At 40.4% G+C, this 17132-nt stretch overlaps 1 protein-coding gene across 10 annotated transcripts in view; it reads right to left on the minus strand.

The window, feature by feature from the left end:
• Positions 1-17132, minus strand: part of EXPH5 (exophilin 5) — a 74308-nt gene that overhangs the window by 21004 nt on the left and 36172 nt on the right. For 5 of the 10 annotated variants that reach the window (XM_036861098.1, XM_036861094.1, XM_036861092.1 and 2 more), the window contains exon 1: positions 4064-4294. Coding sequence is in view for 4 of the 10 variants with exons in the window: in XM_036861091.1 (XP_036716986.1) it covers positions 5081-5243; positions 7201-7252 (215 nt within the window). In the remaining 6 variants the exon portion in view is untranslated. Of the gene's footprint in view, positions 1-4063; positions 4295-5080; positions 5244-7200; positions 7362-17132 lie in introns of those variants that run through there. The other 5 variants (XM_036861091.1, XM_036861090.1, XM_036861089.1 and 2 more) reach the window with 3 other exon arrangements.

The following is a 17132-nucleotide window of genomic DNA, read 5'->3' on the forward strand; positions in this document are numbered from 1 at the left end:
GTTTAGCAACATCTCTGACCCCTACCCACTAGATGCCAATAGCACCCACCCTTCAGTTATGAAAAGCAGAAATGTTTTTAGACATTGTCAAATGGCTTTCGGGGTGCAAAATTGACCCTGCTTGAGAACCACTGTGCTAAAGTGATTTTTCTAGAATGAAAATCTCATTATGTCACTTCTCTGTTTAATGAAAAAAAATATGTACAATATGCACATGCACAAACGCATGAAATACACCAAAATAATTAGTGTTTGTCCAGGTCAGTGGGTAGGGGGTGATTTTATCTGTTTTATATATATATATATATATATATATATATACACATAAAATAAAGGAATACATATACATATATAATACATATAATAAGGAAAGGAATGGTATTATTAGAAAAAGTGATTAAGGGCTCCCTGCTGTCTACAGGATCAAGTCCAAGCTCCTTAGCATTGCATGTATAAGGTTCCTATGTTCTGGCCTTTGCCAGCTACTCCCACCCCACCTCTTATCAGTCTCGCCTTATACTTGGTCACTGAACCTCAATGACCTAGATGAGTTCTTGCTTTTTTCCAGTCTCTGCATCTTTGCTGTATCATTCTTTCTGCCCAGCACAACCTCCTAACTCTTAATTGCCTAGCTCAGTCCTATGTGTCCTTCAGAAATTGGCTCTCTTTTTCCAGGAATGCTTCTGTATCCTACAGTCTGAATTAACTGCTTCTCCTATAATGTTCTCATGGTAGGAATACCATGCACCCACCACAGCACTCACCATATAATACCATAATCATCAGTGTACTCAGCTGTCACCCAGGCTGTCACTCAGAGGTCATCCTTGTGTGTTTTCTAAAGAGCATCGCTTCTTCAAGATCCTTACAGTCATTTGCCAGAAAACTGCCATAATGAATATACGAATAAATCCATGATGATCGTGCTGTGATCGGCACTTCCTAGAGTTCTGCCCAACCATACGCAGTCATCTGGTGTTCCCTACTAGATTCTAAAGTCCTCCAGGTAGGGACTTTGCCTTATTTTCACGATTTTATCTCCAGCACTAAACACAGTATCTGATCCAGAGTAGGACTTTAATAAATAAATGAAAGAGAAGCTATCACCTCAGCTATTAGTACCATGCCAGGAATTCTGATGGCCCTTGCCATAATGGGGGTAGGAAGCTCTGCCGCCATGGCTCCCAAACCTGGATGAGCATCTGAATATCCTAGGGAATTAAAAATAAATAAAGTGCCCCACTTCAGGCCTGAATCAGAATCTCAAGGCTGGGGCCTGGTTATCTGTCATTATTTTAAAATGCTGATGAAATTCTAATAATGATCAACCAGATCATCTGGGAACCACTCCCTTTGTCTTGCTTCTCCCTCCTGTCACCACAATCCTACTGTTTATCTGTGGACACCACACCTGGGATCACTGAAGGAGAATTTCCAAAGAAGGATTTTGCTTACTCTGATCTCTCCTTTGATCTAGGTGTCTTACATTCCTGTGTCCTCCAGCTGAAGCCTAGTCACTTAGCAGGAAAAAGGAAGGCAGCATAGTAGGACATTTGGAAAGAGAGAAAAAGGAAGAGGGACAGAGGGAGAGACAGACAGACAGAAAACAGAATCCAGGGAGAACAATAATCTGTCTTTTAAACTTTCCAAAATAGCATTTGATCTTTTGCTTATGTAAACTGGACTGCCTAGGCTGTGTACACCCTATGATAGATCAGGCAAATTTGGGCACCCACCAAAACTCTGCATCCTCAGGTAAAAAAATCATCTGAAAGGAACAGGGTAGTGGGCAGGCATACCCTCACTCCAGGAGAGCAGCTGTCACTCTATAATCACAGCTGTGTGGTGAGTACTTACTGTATGCTATTCACTGTGATGGTCCTCAAAGGAAAGAAGCCAACTTAAATTTAACTGTACATGTTACTCATGAGTCTTTTTTTTTTTTTTAATAGCTCTTTATTTTTGTAATACCTTGCAATATAAAGGGCACATTTACATGGCCCATTGTTTTTTTGTTTTTTTTTAACATCACTCATGAGTCTTATGAACTAGTTCTCTTGTACTTCCACTTTGCCCTAGTCCTTAGGACTACAACAAAGGAAAGTGTAGAGGGGAAAACAATCAACATCTCTAAAATCACCATCATGAACTGGTGGCACATGGCTTCATAGCTTTAAGAATGTGTGTAGACATGAAGGGGCCCCTTTGCAGGGACGACTTCATTGTGGAGTGTGCTGGTGCATGGAACAGGGAGTGGCACATCACCTATTCACGGTGAGGGGTGCATCAGTGGAATAACCGGGGGTCTGGAATAAGAAAAAGTAACTGTAGATACTGCTGGGCAGCCAGGAAGGCTGTATTTATAAGCTCATGAAATACACTATTCGGTACTTGCTGAACTACATGGAGGCGACGGAGTTACTGAAATTCTGTGGCGGGGACTGAGCACCATATCTCAGGCAATAAACACCCCAAAACAAGACACAAGGAAACATAACTTACAGGGAAATATTAGGAGAAAGATACACAATCCAGTCAGCCCTCAGTGTCCACAGGTTCTGCGGATTCAACTAACCGCAGATGCAACCCTGGTTGGCTGAATCTGTGGCTATGGAGGGCTAACTGTACATTTTGCATAAGATACTTGAGCACCTGTGGGTTTTGGTATCCGCAGGAGGTTCCCAGAACCAATCCCCCGCAGATACCAAGGTACAATTGTATATGTATGTTTTCTTGAAATTTTGGCTAGCAATAAATGAATTAAAACATGAATGGAAACTTTTCTTTGTTCCTGGGGCTGTGGTAGAGTCATAGAGAGTACGGTTCAATCATTTACAAATAGGATTAAAATAATAATGGGATAATTTGGGAAGTACATAAATTTGGGAGGAGAAATTTCAGTAGTCATATTTGAATCAGAAATAGCAAAACTTTTTGCCTTTTTATAAATTAATGAAGTCACTATGTTCCCATGGCTTCCTAGGGGTTGGCTTTCTTTCTGTGTTTTGCAGAAGAACCTCTTAAACTGCTTTGCTGACTTGTTGTCCAGAGGACAGAGTGTGACAAAGTCGAGTCCTGATGGCTTCAGCAAGTAGAAACCTGCCTCGCACAGGATGACAGTGCTCCCCTCTGGGGCTCTTTGTCACTTCCTCCCACTGCGCTTATAGGCAAGGAGGAGCTCCTGAACCAGAGTCTGCATGCTGAAGCTTGATTCTGTATTTTGAAGAAAATCAGAACTGCCGAAGGAAAAAAGCTCTACTTAAGAATAAAGGACCCTTCGGAACGTATGACACACAATTTATAGTCCTACCATAGTGCTACGCTCCCTTAAAAACACCCTTCCCCCAGCACACACATTCACATTCAGGATTTAGATCCAGATATTTAGGTCACATTCATATTTAAAAATAAAAAGGGCATGTTTTCATGTTTTATCTTCTGAAACCTATTAGGAGCACAAAACAGTACCTTCATTACATTCTGCACCAGCACAATTATTCCCGCTTACAGTTTGAACATAAAATGTATTTAAAGATGGCAAATTCTGAAAACTGTAACACACACACATGCTTAAAGGATAAAATTTGTTTCATTTTTGTATCCTGTGTTTGTCCGGCTAAAAGACAGCTACAAGTCATTGTGATATTTAAGAAGAACAATCGCTAAACAGAATTTTGCAAGAGTTCCATTTTTTTCAATTTGGTCTATAACTAAAATACATGAGACCCAGAATGAAGATTATAGATCTTTCATCTTCTTTGATCCACTTTGGCAGCAACTTACAATATGAGCTTGGAAATAACTTGTCAATAGAGTTAACAGTTTCCTCAACTTTCCCTAGTTTACTAATGTTAGATTGTTCAGCTACAATAAAACTCTGCCTTGAAGAAAATTACCTAAAACACAAAGTACATCATAAGTCTCAGCCACACTACACATTAGGAATATTTCTTTTCTCCTTAAAAACAATATTTCCTATAAAGGAAATACTCCTCAATTTTTAATTCTCAAATGAGAGAATTACTAGTGTTTAAAACATTTTTTACAAAGGAAAGCAACTCACCTATTTGAAGAGTATTTCCTCGTAAGTGACTCTGGTAGAAACGATCACATAAATCTACATTTTGTTCAGCTCTTCACTATTTCATCAAAGACAAAAACAGCCTCAGGTGAAAGCTGGAAGCAAAAACCTTCCATTCCCCCAAGAGCTCCTCTACGAGTCAGAAGCCTCATTGCATGCTTCACCAAGCTGCTTGCTGCCTGTTGTTTTTCAGCAAGAGTGACCTCCAACACCTTTTATTTAGAGCTGCAATGCACTCTTAATGGCACTCACGGAACACATCATGTGCCAAGCCAACACCTTAAGAGGGTGGGAAGCTTTTCAACCAGGAAGACGTGCTGAAAATATTTAGCAGTCAGCGAATTGCATGTAAGCAAAGCCTTGCTTGTTTTTCACAAAACAATCCAACAACGTAATGAGTCAAGATGAACTGATTTACACAGTTCTCAACTGGGAACCATCTGGAACAATACCTCCACTGCTCTCAGAGCTTCCCCTCCTTCACCTTAAGTTTAAATTCCAAGCAACTACAGAAGAATGGCTGTCCTCAATATTTTTAATGATGGTAATATATTTTTTCTCCATTTCATAATTCAGTTTTCCTCTACTCTTTGCTCATCTCATTTATGCTCATTTACTCTTTATACTGCAATTCTCCCGACACACATACTCCCCAAGTAAGGAGTAGTTTCAATTTAAATGTATCTTCCTGACCAGGGCAAAGACCAGGCTCTTGGAGCGTGGAGAAACTGTCAATAATTATTTCTCAACATTTAATCCATCATTCACCATGTCCACCTCTTGAGACCTGTGCAGTTGGTTAGAAGTTGGATTTCAGATGAGCCCAGTTTCAAAGTTTCATAAGGACTTTGTCCCTTTAAGGGCTCAGCCCTGTTTCCTTTGTTACTATCTGAAATTAAATTCTAAGAACAAACATTAAACATTCTGAACACAAAACAGGCTGGTGGGCTCTGGTATCAGATAACTAATGAGCTGTCACAGGAGCTGAGTTTAACTCACCCTTTCTCTCCCAGTGGTTGAAGCTTTAAAGTCTCCTTTCTGGATTTTCTGAATGAGAACAGGGAAGCAAATGATGATCCGAAGCTCAGCCGAGAAGGAACGGATGTTGGGTTTCTTTGATTAGGTATATTTTTAGATCTTGATGTTTGTAATTCCATAGGATCTAAAAGAAAATTGTAAAAAATTTGCATGATTAATATTTCCAGGTAAATACTCTTGGAGAACTAACACCCCCACCCGTGCAGTCTAGGAACGCAGGCATCCCCACATGAAGACTTCGGGACTAGGGGGCGCCCTGTGCCTCTTGGTTCTGCTGAGCGGAGGAGCCTCACTAAGAGTGGGGAGTCTGGGCTTCCCTGGTGGCGCAGTGGTTGGGAATCTGCCTGCTAATGCAGGGGACACGGGTTCGAGCCCTGGTCTGGGAAGATCCCACATGCCGCGGAGCAACTGGGCCCGTGAGCCACAATTACTGAGCCTGCGCGTCTGGAGCCTGTGCTCCGCAACAAGAGAGGCCGCGACAGTGAGAGGCCCGCCCACCGCGATGAAGAGTGGCCCCCGCTTGCCGCAACTAGAGAAAGCCTTCGCACAGAAACGAAGACCCAACACAGCCAAAAATAAATAAATAAATAAATAAATTTTAAAAAAAGAAAAAAAAACTCATAGCTAACATCTTACTTAAAAAAAAAAAAAGAGTGGGGAGTCTTTCAGTAGGTGCTGGGGCCTGCAGCTCTGCAGGACGTCCTTCCCCTCCTACCAGCTGGGACACTTTCTCAATGTGTTTTCCCCACGGCACTCCAACGCCAAAGGTAGTGCGTTAGGGACCTCATTCGGTTCTTGTGCTGCTCTTAACTACCCTATCCTTCAGAAATTTTTATTTTGGAGCTTTAAAAACATGGTGATAGACTACGTGACTTTTCATATCAGAGAAGGTAAAGGAAAAGGAAATTAAGCCCTTTAGAGTGCCCCTTATTCCCATTAAAATCTCTGTGCATATGTATTTGCTACATATACGGTTTATATGTGGGTATGCATGTAATATAAATATGTATAATATATATGTATAGATAATATATGATATTATATATGAGTATTACAAATTCTAAGGCACGCTCAACATATACCAATTCCATCATACTGTAATACTTTTGGACATGCTGAGTTTTTAAATGAGGAATTCAAGGTAAGGGGAAATTCATCATGGTATACATGGGGTTAATCTAAAAATCTGAATTGTGAACTTTTTAGATAGATTTCTTTTCTATGGGAGTTGCAAAATATTTCCAATATATAAGTTTAGATATATTGTTACATGTTTCTCAATGTTACTAATGTTAGTAACATATAACAAAAGCAGTCAATGTGACTCTACCAGTAGAGAGATACTTTACACTGTTTTACTATTTAAAATTTCTAATGTACTTTGTTATTCTCAAATAGTCCTGAGAAAGCAGTTTTTATTATCCTCATTTACAGATTAAAAAATAAGCGATTGGTGAAGGTTAAGAGACATGCTGGTAATCACAAAGTTAGAATGTCCAAGGAAGGCATTTGTTTGAGCTCATTCATGGGGTTTAAGTTACCAAAGTACCAGAAGGGTGGCAGCTTCTCTACCACCTTCCCCCTCCTAACCCCCCTCATTTCCTGTTCTCCTTTCCCTCTCCTCCTCTGTCTCCCCCTCCTTGTGCACCATCATCCCATTTATTTACATGCTTACTGTGTTAGAGTTCAGTACTTTATATGTATTATTTTATTTAATTCTCACAACCACCCTGTGAGGTAGGTGTTATCATACCCATTTAAAGATGAGAAAATTGAGGCTTATAGAGAATAAGAATAAGTAATTTGAACAGAGTCACATGAATTCTGATAGAATAGAGAATATAGAGACAGAGTGCAGATTTGAATCCAGGCCCTTTTTGATACCAATGCCTGTGTTCTTAACCATTGTGCTACCTTGCCTGACTAAAAACATACCCTCAAGACAGTACAGTACATTTTCAGTTCACTCTTTTTATTGTGAATTTTGCCCCTTATGATTTAAAAATAGTCCTAAACATGGATTGGTTACATTGGAGATCCCACTGAGCCCTTATCTACAATGAGGTGCCCTAAGGTCTCACCATTTTCTGCCATCCCCTTTCTCAGTCTGTATGTAACTGGTTGTTTTAACATTTGGCTAACATCTGTTTCATTGCAAAACTTTTTCCTTTGAACTTCTTCAAACCATTCACCAGTTACTCCTTGAAGCCATCTGATATGCCTCTTTGTCTTCTGGAGTTTGCTGAAATAAAACAAAAATATCAATGCATGCTTTAAATTTCTTCACATGAAGTGCAAACTCATGTGATGGGTCAAACTTTACCTAGTGGAGGAGTTGCATAAACTATAAGTCCAGGGGAAAAATTGGCTCTAGTCAGAGTTTTCTCTTCACCACCATGGATGTATTTTGGCTGTTATCATCTAAGTTCGATGACAATCTAAAAGTGTCTGCTAGTAGTTGAAATAATCAAGTTTCTGAGGACAACGTGGGTTGAGCATTGTGCAAAACTGACCTAATAATGCAATTGAATGATAGATATTTTAATGACATGGGGAAACTAGAATATTCTAGTTCTGATTACTCATTCATTCATTCGTTAACGATTAGATGTTTATTGAGCAATGTTTATGTAACAGGTCCCATGTAGGCAATGGTGATTCAACGGTGAATATAACAGATAGGGTCCTTACTTGCCCATTCAGTGGTCAAAGAGAAAAGCTTACATGCAGAAAAGAAATTGTTGAATGTAATGGTCTTAGATAATGGAATTCTTTAAACACACAAACACAAAAGCCCATGAATGAGGACATGACTAATGCTCAGTAGTAAGGGCAGTGTGCTTTGAGATGGATAGGAAAGGTCATCCAAAGCACAGATGTGTCTGACCCACACTTCCAGAATGTCAGAACTGAAATTCTGCCATTATTTCTTTTTCCTTCTCCCCTGCCCTTACCTGCTTAGTCTTCTTTCAAATGAAAATGCTGCTCTAAGTCCTTAGTTAAATCATCAGTTGTGATTTTTTTTTTTTTAAAGCAGATCATTTGCTCCATTTCAGGAGGACCCTAGAACTGTTTGGAAATGAGAGAATATTTAATCCAGAGAGAGACTGCCCTGGACCGAGGCAAATAAAGCAGAAAGGGGAGTCTGAAGAACATAATGACAAATTTCATCAAGTGGTCAGCTTGACAAAGCTCTGATGAAAAAGCCAGGCTGGTTGTTGGGCCCCAAGCTCGAGAAGTTCTGCTGTTTTGGAAAGAATTTCACGTGACTCCGCAGTTGCCCTTTATCCAGGGTGCTCTGTGGAGCACAAGTGTTAGAGAGTTTGTATTCCTAAGAAAGTGGTGAGCAAGACAGCTGCAGAATGGCTAATTTGGGGTTAAGGGCAATGAACTGTGATGGTTGCAAGTCAGGCTCCTGCTTGGGGCTATGATACTGTCATTTTATAAAATAATCAAGAGGGAAGCCAGAGGCCATCCTGCCCAGACTTGCATTTTGAAAAGCACTACGCAGTAATCATCATGTCTAGTCCACATAATTTGCATTGGTGCCTCCCATTTTGCCATTGCCATCCCTCTGACACCTGGTCACTCCTGTCTCTATTGCTACTATTCTTACTAACAGACTAAAAGACCACAGGTACTTATTACTACCTCATTTATTAATATTATATATATATATATATATATATATATATATATATTTTTTTTTTTTTTTGCCACACCTCGCAGCTTGCAGGATCTTAGTTTCCCAACCAGGCATCGAACCCGGGCCCCAGGCAGTGAAAGTGCTGAGCCCTAACCACTGGACCTCCAGGAAATTCCCTAATGTCCCACACTTGTACATGACCTCTAGTTCCTGAAAAACCCTTCCAAATTATCAGACCCCAACATTCAGCAGCATCCCTGCCCACTTCTCAACACATTCTTCTCATTTCAGAGGACAGTCAAGCTACCCGACTTAGGAACTCTCTAATTAACGTAACTTTATTGTTTTTTTTTAAAGCCTCCATATAACATTGACTCTCTTTTAAAATAATCACACTTCATTTAATTTCATCTCAAGCACTCATTCCACACTTGCACTCAAATCCATCACTGCCTGTTTCTTTTTAACATCTGGCCAATGAAGTCAGAAATCTGTACCTCTGTGTGAATACTCAGACAGTGCGAATTCTACTCCAGGACATGTATCTTAAAGAAATATCCTCCTGCTCCCCACCCCCCTGCAAAGTACATTAATTTAACTGAACATTATGCAGTTGCTAAAAATAATTACTCAGGCAATGTAGCATGTGACATAACATGAAGCAGAAAAAACAAAGTACAACATTTTATCTATGCTTATAGCTATGTGAAAATGATGCACCCATTTAGACACACTAGGGAAAAAAATCAAACACCTGGTCTCTTAGAATAGAGTAATTACAGGTATCAATTCCACTTTTAATTTTTGTAAAATTATGTTTATTCGATAAGTACAATATATTTTTCTTTTTAATGTGAGTTTTTATTTATATTATCATTTTACATTGTAATGTTTCTTGTAGATAGAGAAAAAATCAGTCATATTTTCACAATCCTAATGCAATCAGTATTGCCCTTTTGATGTGATCTTTTCCTCTGCACTTTTCACATGGTTGTAATAAAATGTATTAAATATATATTTGTGGAAAGCCTCCTGCAGAGAAGATGCAGGGATACAATGGCAAGCAGAGCTGACATAGCTACTATCCTAGAGAGCTTACCGCCTAATGAGAGACACAGATATGAGTCCAATAATTATACAAATATAAGATAACAAAGAGTGGTAAGTATGATTTCTTCATTCAACACATGTTTGAACTCTGGGCAAAGAGCAGTGAACAAGTCAAGTCCTTGCCCTCATGGAATTTACATTCTGCTGGGGTAGGAGTGGGGGCAAACTATAAAAAATTAAACAGGTGTTATGAGAGCATATAACAAGGGGCCCTGCTTATATGAGGCAGAAGCAAATATTTCCCTAAGAAGATGACATACGGCCTGAAGGATGAATGATGAAGCAAAAGGTAGCGGGTAGACGGTTCTGGGAGAGAGCTTTCCAGGCGGAGGGGTAGCAGCTATAGAGTAAGTGCCCCCAAGGCAAGAAGCAAGGAACTGAAACGAGGCCGGCCTGGCTGGGATGTGGCGGTGGAGAAGACTAACTGAAGGGGAGAGCAGAAAGGCAGCTGCTAGATCATGCAACACTGGGGCTTGGGTTAAGCAGTTGGACCTTTAGTCCTGGAGCAACGAGAAAGCATTGATGACTGGGCAGGAGCATGACACATCAGATTTGTACTTTTAAAAGATCAACCTAGGCTAAAAAGCCTCTGCACAGCAAAGGAACCCAACAAAATGAAAAGGCAACCTACTGAATGGGAGAAAGTATTTGCAAATCATATTATCTGATGAGGGGTTAATTATCAAAATATATAAATAACTCATAAAACTCAATGGCAAAAAAGCAAATTATCTGATTTGGGCAGAGGATCTGAATAGACATTTTTCCAAAGAAGACAGACAGATGGCCAACAGGCACATGAAAAGATACTCAATATCACTAATTATCAGGGAAATGCAAATAAAACCACAATGAGCTATCACTTCATACCTGTCAGAATGGCTATTATCAAAAAGACAAGAAATAACATGTTAGCAAAGATGTGGAGAAAAGGGACCTCTCATACACTGTTTGTGGGAATGCAGCTTGGTGCAGTCACTATGGAGAACAGTATGGAGGTTCCTTAAAAAAACTAAAAATAGAACCACCATATGACCCAGCAATCCCACTACTGGGTATTTATCTGAAGAAAATGAGAACGCTAATTCGAAAACATATGTGCACTCCTATATTCACTGCAGCATTATTTTCAATAGCCAAGATATGGATACAACCTAAGTGTCCATCAATGAATGAATGGATAAAGAAGATGTGGCTTTATACATACATATACAATGGAATACTATTCAGCCATAAAAAGAAAGAAATCTTGCCATTTGCAACAACATGGATGGACCTTGAGGGCATTATGCTAAGTAAAATAAGTCAGAGAAAGACAAATACCATATGACCTCACTTATATGTGAAATTTAAACAACAAAAACAAGTTGATAGATACAGAGAACAGATTGGTGATTGCCAGAGGTGCGGGGAGTGGGGGGTGTGTGTGACAGAAATGGGACAAATGGGTAAAGGGGGTCAAAAGGTACAAAATTCCAGTTATAAAATAATTAAGTCATGGGGATGTAATGTACAGCATAGTGACAATAGTTAATAACACTGCATTGAATATTTCAAAGTTGCTAAGAGAGTAAAGATCTTAAAAGTCCTCATCACAAGAAAAAAAGTTTGTAACTATGTGTGGTGACGGATTTTAACTAGACTTATTGTGGTGATCATTTCACAATATATACAAATATTGAATCATTATGTTGTACCCCTGAAACTAATGTTGTAAAATAAAAAAAAGTTTTTAGGGCTTCCCTGGTGGTGCAGTGGTTGAGAGTCTGCCTGCCAATGCAGGGGACACGGGTTCGAGCCCTGGTCTGGGAGGATCCCACATGCCGCGGAGCGGCTGGGCCCGTGAGCCACAGTTACTGAGCCTGCGCATCTGGAGCCTGTGCTCCGCAACAAGAGAGGCCGCGACAGAGAGAGGCCCGCGCACCGCAATGAAGAGTGGCCCCCACTTGCCACAACTGGGGAAAGCCCTCGCACGGAAATGAAGACCCAACACAGCCATAAATAAATAAATTAAAAAAAAAAAAAAAAAAAAAAAAGTTTTTAAAATTAGATAATAATGTCAATTATACCTCAATAAATTTTTTTTACAAAAGATCATCCTAGCAGCAGGTGGAGAAAGATTCCAGTGGGGAACAAGAGAGAGTGGTCAGGGTACTTATAGGGTGTAGGAGAGAGAGAGGTGTTTGCTTGGACATGGATGGTGGTGATGAAGCGGAAGAAAAGTAGAAAGTATTCAGAGCTACTTAGTGGGTGAAATTGTCCACCAAATGATTAAATGACTTTGGAGGGTTAGGGACAGAGACATATCAAGGAAGATTCCTCAATTCCTAATTTCCATTGGTGCATAGAAGATGCCATTCATTCACACAATGCATGTATAATCTTCAAAAAGGTTATATATAAGACACCTTCAACATTACTTATCTTTGGAGCAATCATTAAATATTTGCATAATATTCAAACTACTAGGATTTCCATAATTTATTTACTATTCCTCTGGTGCAGAACATTGTGATTTTCCCTTATAAGTATTGCTTAATGAACATCACTGCACATTTTCTATTTTTACAGTGCCCCTGACAGATGCTGAAGTAGGATTATAGGACCAAAGAGTCAAAATGTTTTTGTGACTCTTTATACCACTACCAAAGTACTTCTCAAAATGGCTGTAGCAATATTACTCATGCCAGCAATGTACAAGACTGCCAGCGGGCATCCTTGGAAGACTAAATATTATTATTTTGAGTATTTTTATTTTCTGAATTTAATACTTGCAAGGTACATGTTTAGAATTGTGGGCGGCTTTTTAAGAATTTTTGTTTTCTCTTCTTAAAAAAAATGCTACATTTCTTTGATAAGTGAAGTTTGAACACTTTCCCATACATCCGTTTACTAATCATATGTTGTGTTTTGGCAATTGTACATTTTATAAATTTATAAATCAATGCCTCAGAGTTTTTCACTGGAATGTGGCATGTTTAATAAAAATATGAACTATTTTTCTTATTTGCTTTAGTTATTTCCCCCAGGTTTCTTCTATTCTGATTAAATTTTGAATGTTGAGCCATATAAACCTCATTCTGAGTAGAGTAGATTAAAACAAAATTAATCTGTAGTTTATGCTAATATTTGTCTCCAGGAGACAATGAGAAATGAAATGTGGATAGTGGTTATATGTAAATACGTGAAAGGGCAAGATTTTGAAGAAATCCAGTGGCTTTTAAAGCAGAAGTATTCCAAGGTTGGCAGGGAAGTGGGTGAACATGTACAGCCAAGAGTGAGAAAATTCAAGGGTAAGGTAGTAAAAAAATGGCATTGTGTTTACGTATTACTAAATAAGTAAACATAAATAGTTCTGGCCCTTGAAGTAAGGATAACCCAGGAAGGGAAACTATGAATGACATAAAAGTCTACTCTAGGCATCAGTAATTTACCGCCTTAAGCTTTATATACCCATAAGCCCTGTGCACTATAAAATACAGTCTGTATACTTATAATGGTTGACTGAGCTTCTTGTACTAAAAGGAGCACACCAATTGTAAAACCAGTGGTTTAGACTCATTTATTTACTTAAAAAATAAAACATCAAATTAGCTCAACATTAGCAAAAAAGAAAAAAGAAAACCTGAACATAAAGCAGGGGTATCTTGATGTGTGAAACTTAAAAAGACAATATTTTAAGTTTCAGCTAGCCTTAGTCTGAGAGAGATAACAGTTGCTTGCAAATGGAGTTGAACCAAGTTCATGGCCAGCCTGTACAGGGCTCTTGCTCATCTATTTTGGATTGTTATGTATTCAGCCAGTCATTTAGAGCACACAGTCCACTTTATACCCAAGAGAATAACCTCCAGGTTACAAAGGACATACAACATACATATAGACAAATCACCAGTACACAGATTATTTGCTTCATTAGTGCAGCTTGACTCAACATATCACAAGGGACTGCTGTCTATACATGTAACTTGTTCTACCCCTAGGCTGATTAACTTGATTAAACTAAATCAGGTCTCTTCTTGCTGGGCCGTAGTCCCAGCCCTCTGCTCCAAGTCAAAATGCTCTTTCTTCATTCACAGGAATCTTAGTCTGCTGTGTGCTGTCTTTTTCCATTCTAGCACCTGCTGAATGAGTCTGTCCTCTGAGGTTCCTCCTTCTATGTTAAATTTCTTCTCCTTTGTTTTCCATCCTTGAGTAATGAACCCATCTCCCCATCTTCCTTGTACTCCCCCACTGTGCCCTTGCCGACCTTTGCTACTCACTTTTCTTTGTCCAACTTTTTCTGAGCAGGTCTCTGTCCTCATCTCTATTTTTTCTTAAATTTTATTTATTTATTTATTTATTTATTTATTTATTTATGGCTGTGTTGGGTCTTCGTTTCTGTGCGAGGGCTTTCTCTAGTTGCGGCAAGCGGGGGCCACTCTTCATCGCGGTGGGCGGGCCTCTCACTGTCGCGGCCTCTCCTGTTGCGGAGCACAGGCTCCAGACGCGCAGGCTCAGTAGTTGTGGCTCACGGGCCTAGTTGCTCCGCGACATGTGGGATCTTCCCAGACCAGGGCTCGAACCCGTGTCCCCTGCATTGGCAGGCAGATTCTCAACCACTGCGCCACCAGGGAAGCCCCTCATCTCTATTTTGATGACTAATTATGTACTAACCATTGAGAATGTGCTCAGTAAATGATACACAGTTGTCTCTTTATCTTCCAGTCTTTGGCCCCACTTGTCTGCTCCCTGAGAGCCAAACTCTGGCCTGTTCTTGAGCTGCCATCAGATAGTTGAAAGAGCACTGAATGAGGGTCAGGTTCTAGCTGGTGATCTTGGCCAAATATTTAACTCTCTTGGCTTTGTTTTTCTCACCTGTGAAAGAGAGTTAAATGACACGGTAGGTTGTTTACAAAGCAGGCGTCCATGGTTCCTTTCATGGCAGAAGGTATACTCCTTCGTGGAGTGACTTTGTCCCTCCTCTGCCCCCTTCAATCTGGGCTGGCCTTGTGCTTGCTTAGACCAATTGAAAATGATAAAGTGAGATTGTGAGGCTTCTGAGCCTAGGCCTCAAGAAGCCTTGCAGCTTCTGCCCTCTCCCTCTCGGAATCTTGATTCTCTGGTCTGAAGAAGCCCGGGCTAGCCTCCTGGAGGATGTGTTCATGTGCAGAGTAGGACCCAGCAGAGTGCCATCACCAATTGCCAGAGACGTGAGTGAAGCTTTCTTAGACCATCCAGATGCCATCCAGCTGCCAGATGACTGGAGCCAAATGAGTGATCCCAGGCAAGACTAGGAGAACCACCCAGCTGAGCCCAGAACAAACGGCTGTCCCTTAGAATTGTGAGCTAATAAATGGAAGTCATTTTAAGCCTTTAGGCTTTGGGATGGTTTGTTATGCACAATTTTTAAAAATGGACACAGATGAGATTACCTGGAAGACATCTTCTGGTCCAAAATGTATGGTCAGGACTTCCCTGGTGGCGCAGTGGTGAAAGAATCCGCCTGCCAATGCAGGGGACATGGGTTCAATCCCTGGTCTGGGAAGATCCCACATGCCGCGGAGCAACTAAGTCTGTGTGCCACAACTACTGAGCCTGCACTCTAGAGCCTGCGAGCCAGAGCTACTGAGCCTGCATGCCACAACTACTGAAGCCCATGTGCCTAGAGCCCGTGCTCCGCAACAAAAGAAGCCAGTGCAATGAGAAGCCTGTGCACCACAACGAAGAGTAGCCCTTGCTCGCTGCAACTAGAGAGAAAGCCCGCGCGCAGCAACGAAGACCCAACGCGGCCAAAAATAAATAAATAAACAAAATGTATGGTCAAAAGACTCATCATTTCTCACATCAGAATTAAATCATTGAGAAATCTTATAAAAACTGAAAAGGGGCTTAAAGCATAATCAGGTCAATCTCCCTGTCTTCAGGTGAAATAATAGCAATAACAAATAATAAGGGAAGAGGCTATATATTGAGCACCCACCATCTCCCAGGATTCTGCAGTCATAATCCTCACAATGCTACACAGGTATTGCTGTCCTCATTTACAGAGGCCAGCAGGCTGGAGCTGGAGAACTGGGATGGGAACTCATGCTTCATTTGAAAGTCCATGGCCTCATGACCTATCTCACTGTCTCTGGGTACTATTAACCCCATTAATAAACAATGCAATTGATATAAGCTCAAAGTGATTTTTGCCAATTAAAAAGGTGACAATGAGTATTCAAATGTGATTGAGAACAGTCAGACAAATGTTAAAAGCTAACAAATTCCCCAGACCAGAAAATAGGAATTACAGCTTCCATTTTCTTGTCAGAAGAATCTCAGATTTCTCAAAATTGTTCCCCTATCATCTCCTCTTGCCAAGGGCATCAATTCCTCTTTTGGCTGTTCTCACCTCCCTTTCATCTCCTCAATTCACATTTTTTTCTCCACTTTTCTTATTTCCTTGGTTTCTGTACACTTGTCAGTTTGCTTGGCTGACCTTCCGGTACATGACCCATCTTATTACACCTTATTCTGCTTTCCAGGCAGCTAAGCATCCTGTTCTCTATCAACCGTCTACTCTTGGCTTCAAGGACCTCTTGCCAAATATTCCCCAAATCCCCCACCCTATCCTAGTCTCACAGGTTCAGTCATCAGTAAATCCTATAATGAATTGTTCAATTACACTGAATCCTGTAAAAGTGGATTTGTCATTTGAATTGTAGGAGATCAAAGCAGCATTAAAGTTTTCTTCCCACACAGGAATTCAAACACATTTTTGTTTTATATTGCCTAGCAACCACAACACATAGAAAAGCACAAATGAGTGCACGGGGTGGGAACTGTGTCCAAGTCAGAGCGTAAACACTGAGTTAGTGTCATAGCAGACACAGGATCAGTCTGTCCAAGCAAGGACCTTTCAAACTCTGAAACCCCAAGGAAACTCACCATCTTGGGAAAGTGTTGCCCCTTTGTTTTCCTGCTCCAGAAAGGTGATACTTCCAGGTCCAGATTTCTTATCGCTCATGCTCTAGGGAAAGCTTTAGGACAACTACTGTGAGTTTTCAGCCAGGAAGAGGCAAAGTAAAGAATGCAAAAGCCCTTGTTCAGTGGTTGTAACAGCAGCTTTACAATCCAGGGCCTGGCCTCTCCTCTCCCTGTTTGCTCTTCTGAAAAGATTGTTTTTGACAGCCATGGCCCCTGATATCAGAGGCTATTTTTTGGCTCAGCCCATAGCCAAGACTCAGAAGGGGCAGAGATTAGAAAAAAGCAAGCAGGTGTATTGAAAAAATGTGT

This window comes from Balaenoptera musculus, chromosome 8 (assembly GCF_009873245.2).
Source record: "Balaenoptera musculus isolate JJ_BM4_2016_0621 chromosome 8, mBalMus1.pri.v3, whole genome shotgun sequence".
Lineage (NCBI taxonomy): Eukaryota > Metazoa > Chordata > Mammalia > Artiodactyla > Balaenopteridae > Balaenoptera > Balaenoptera musculus.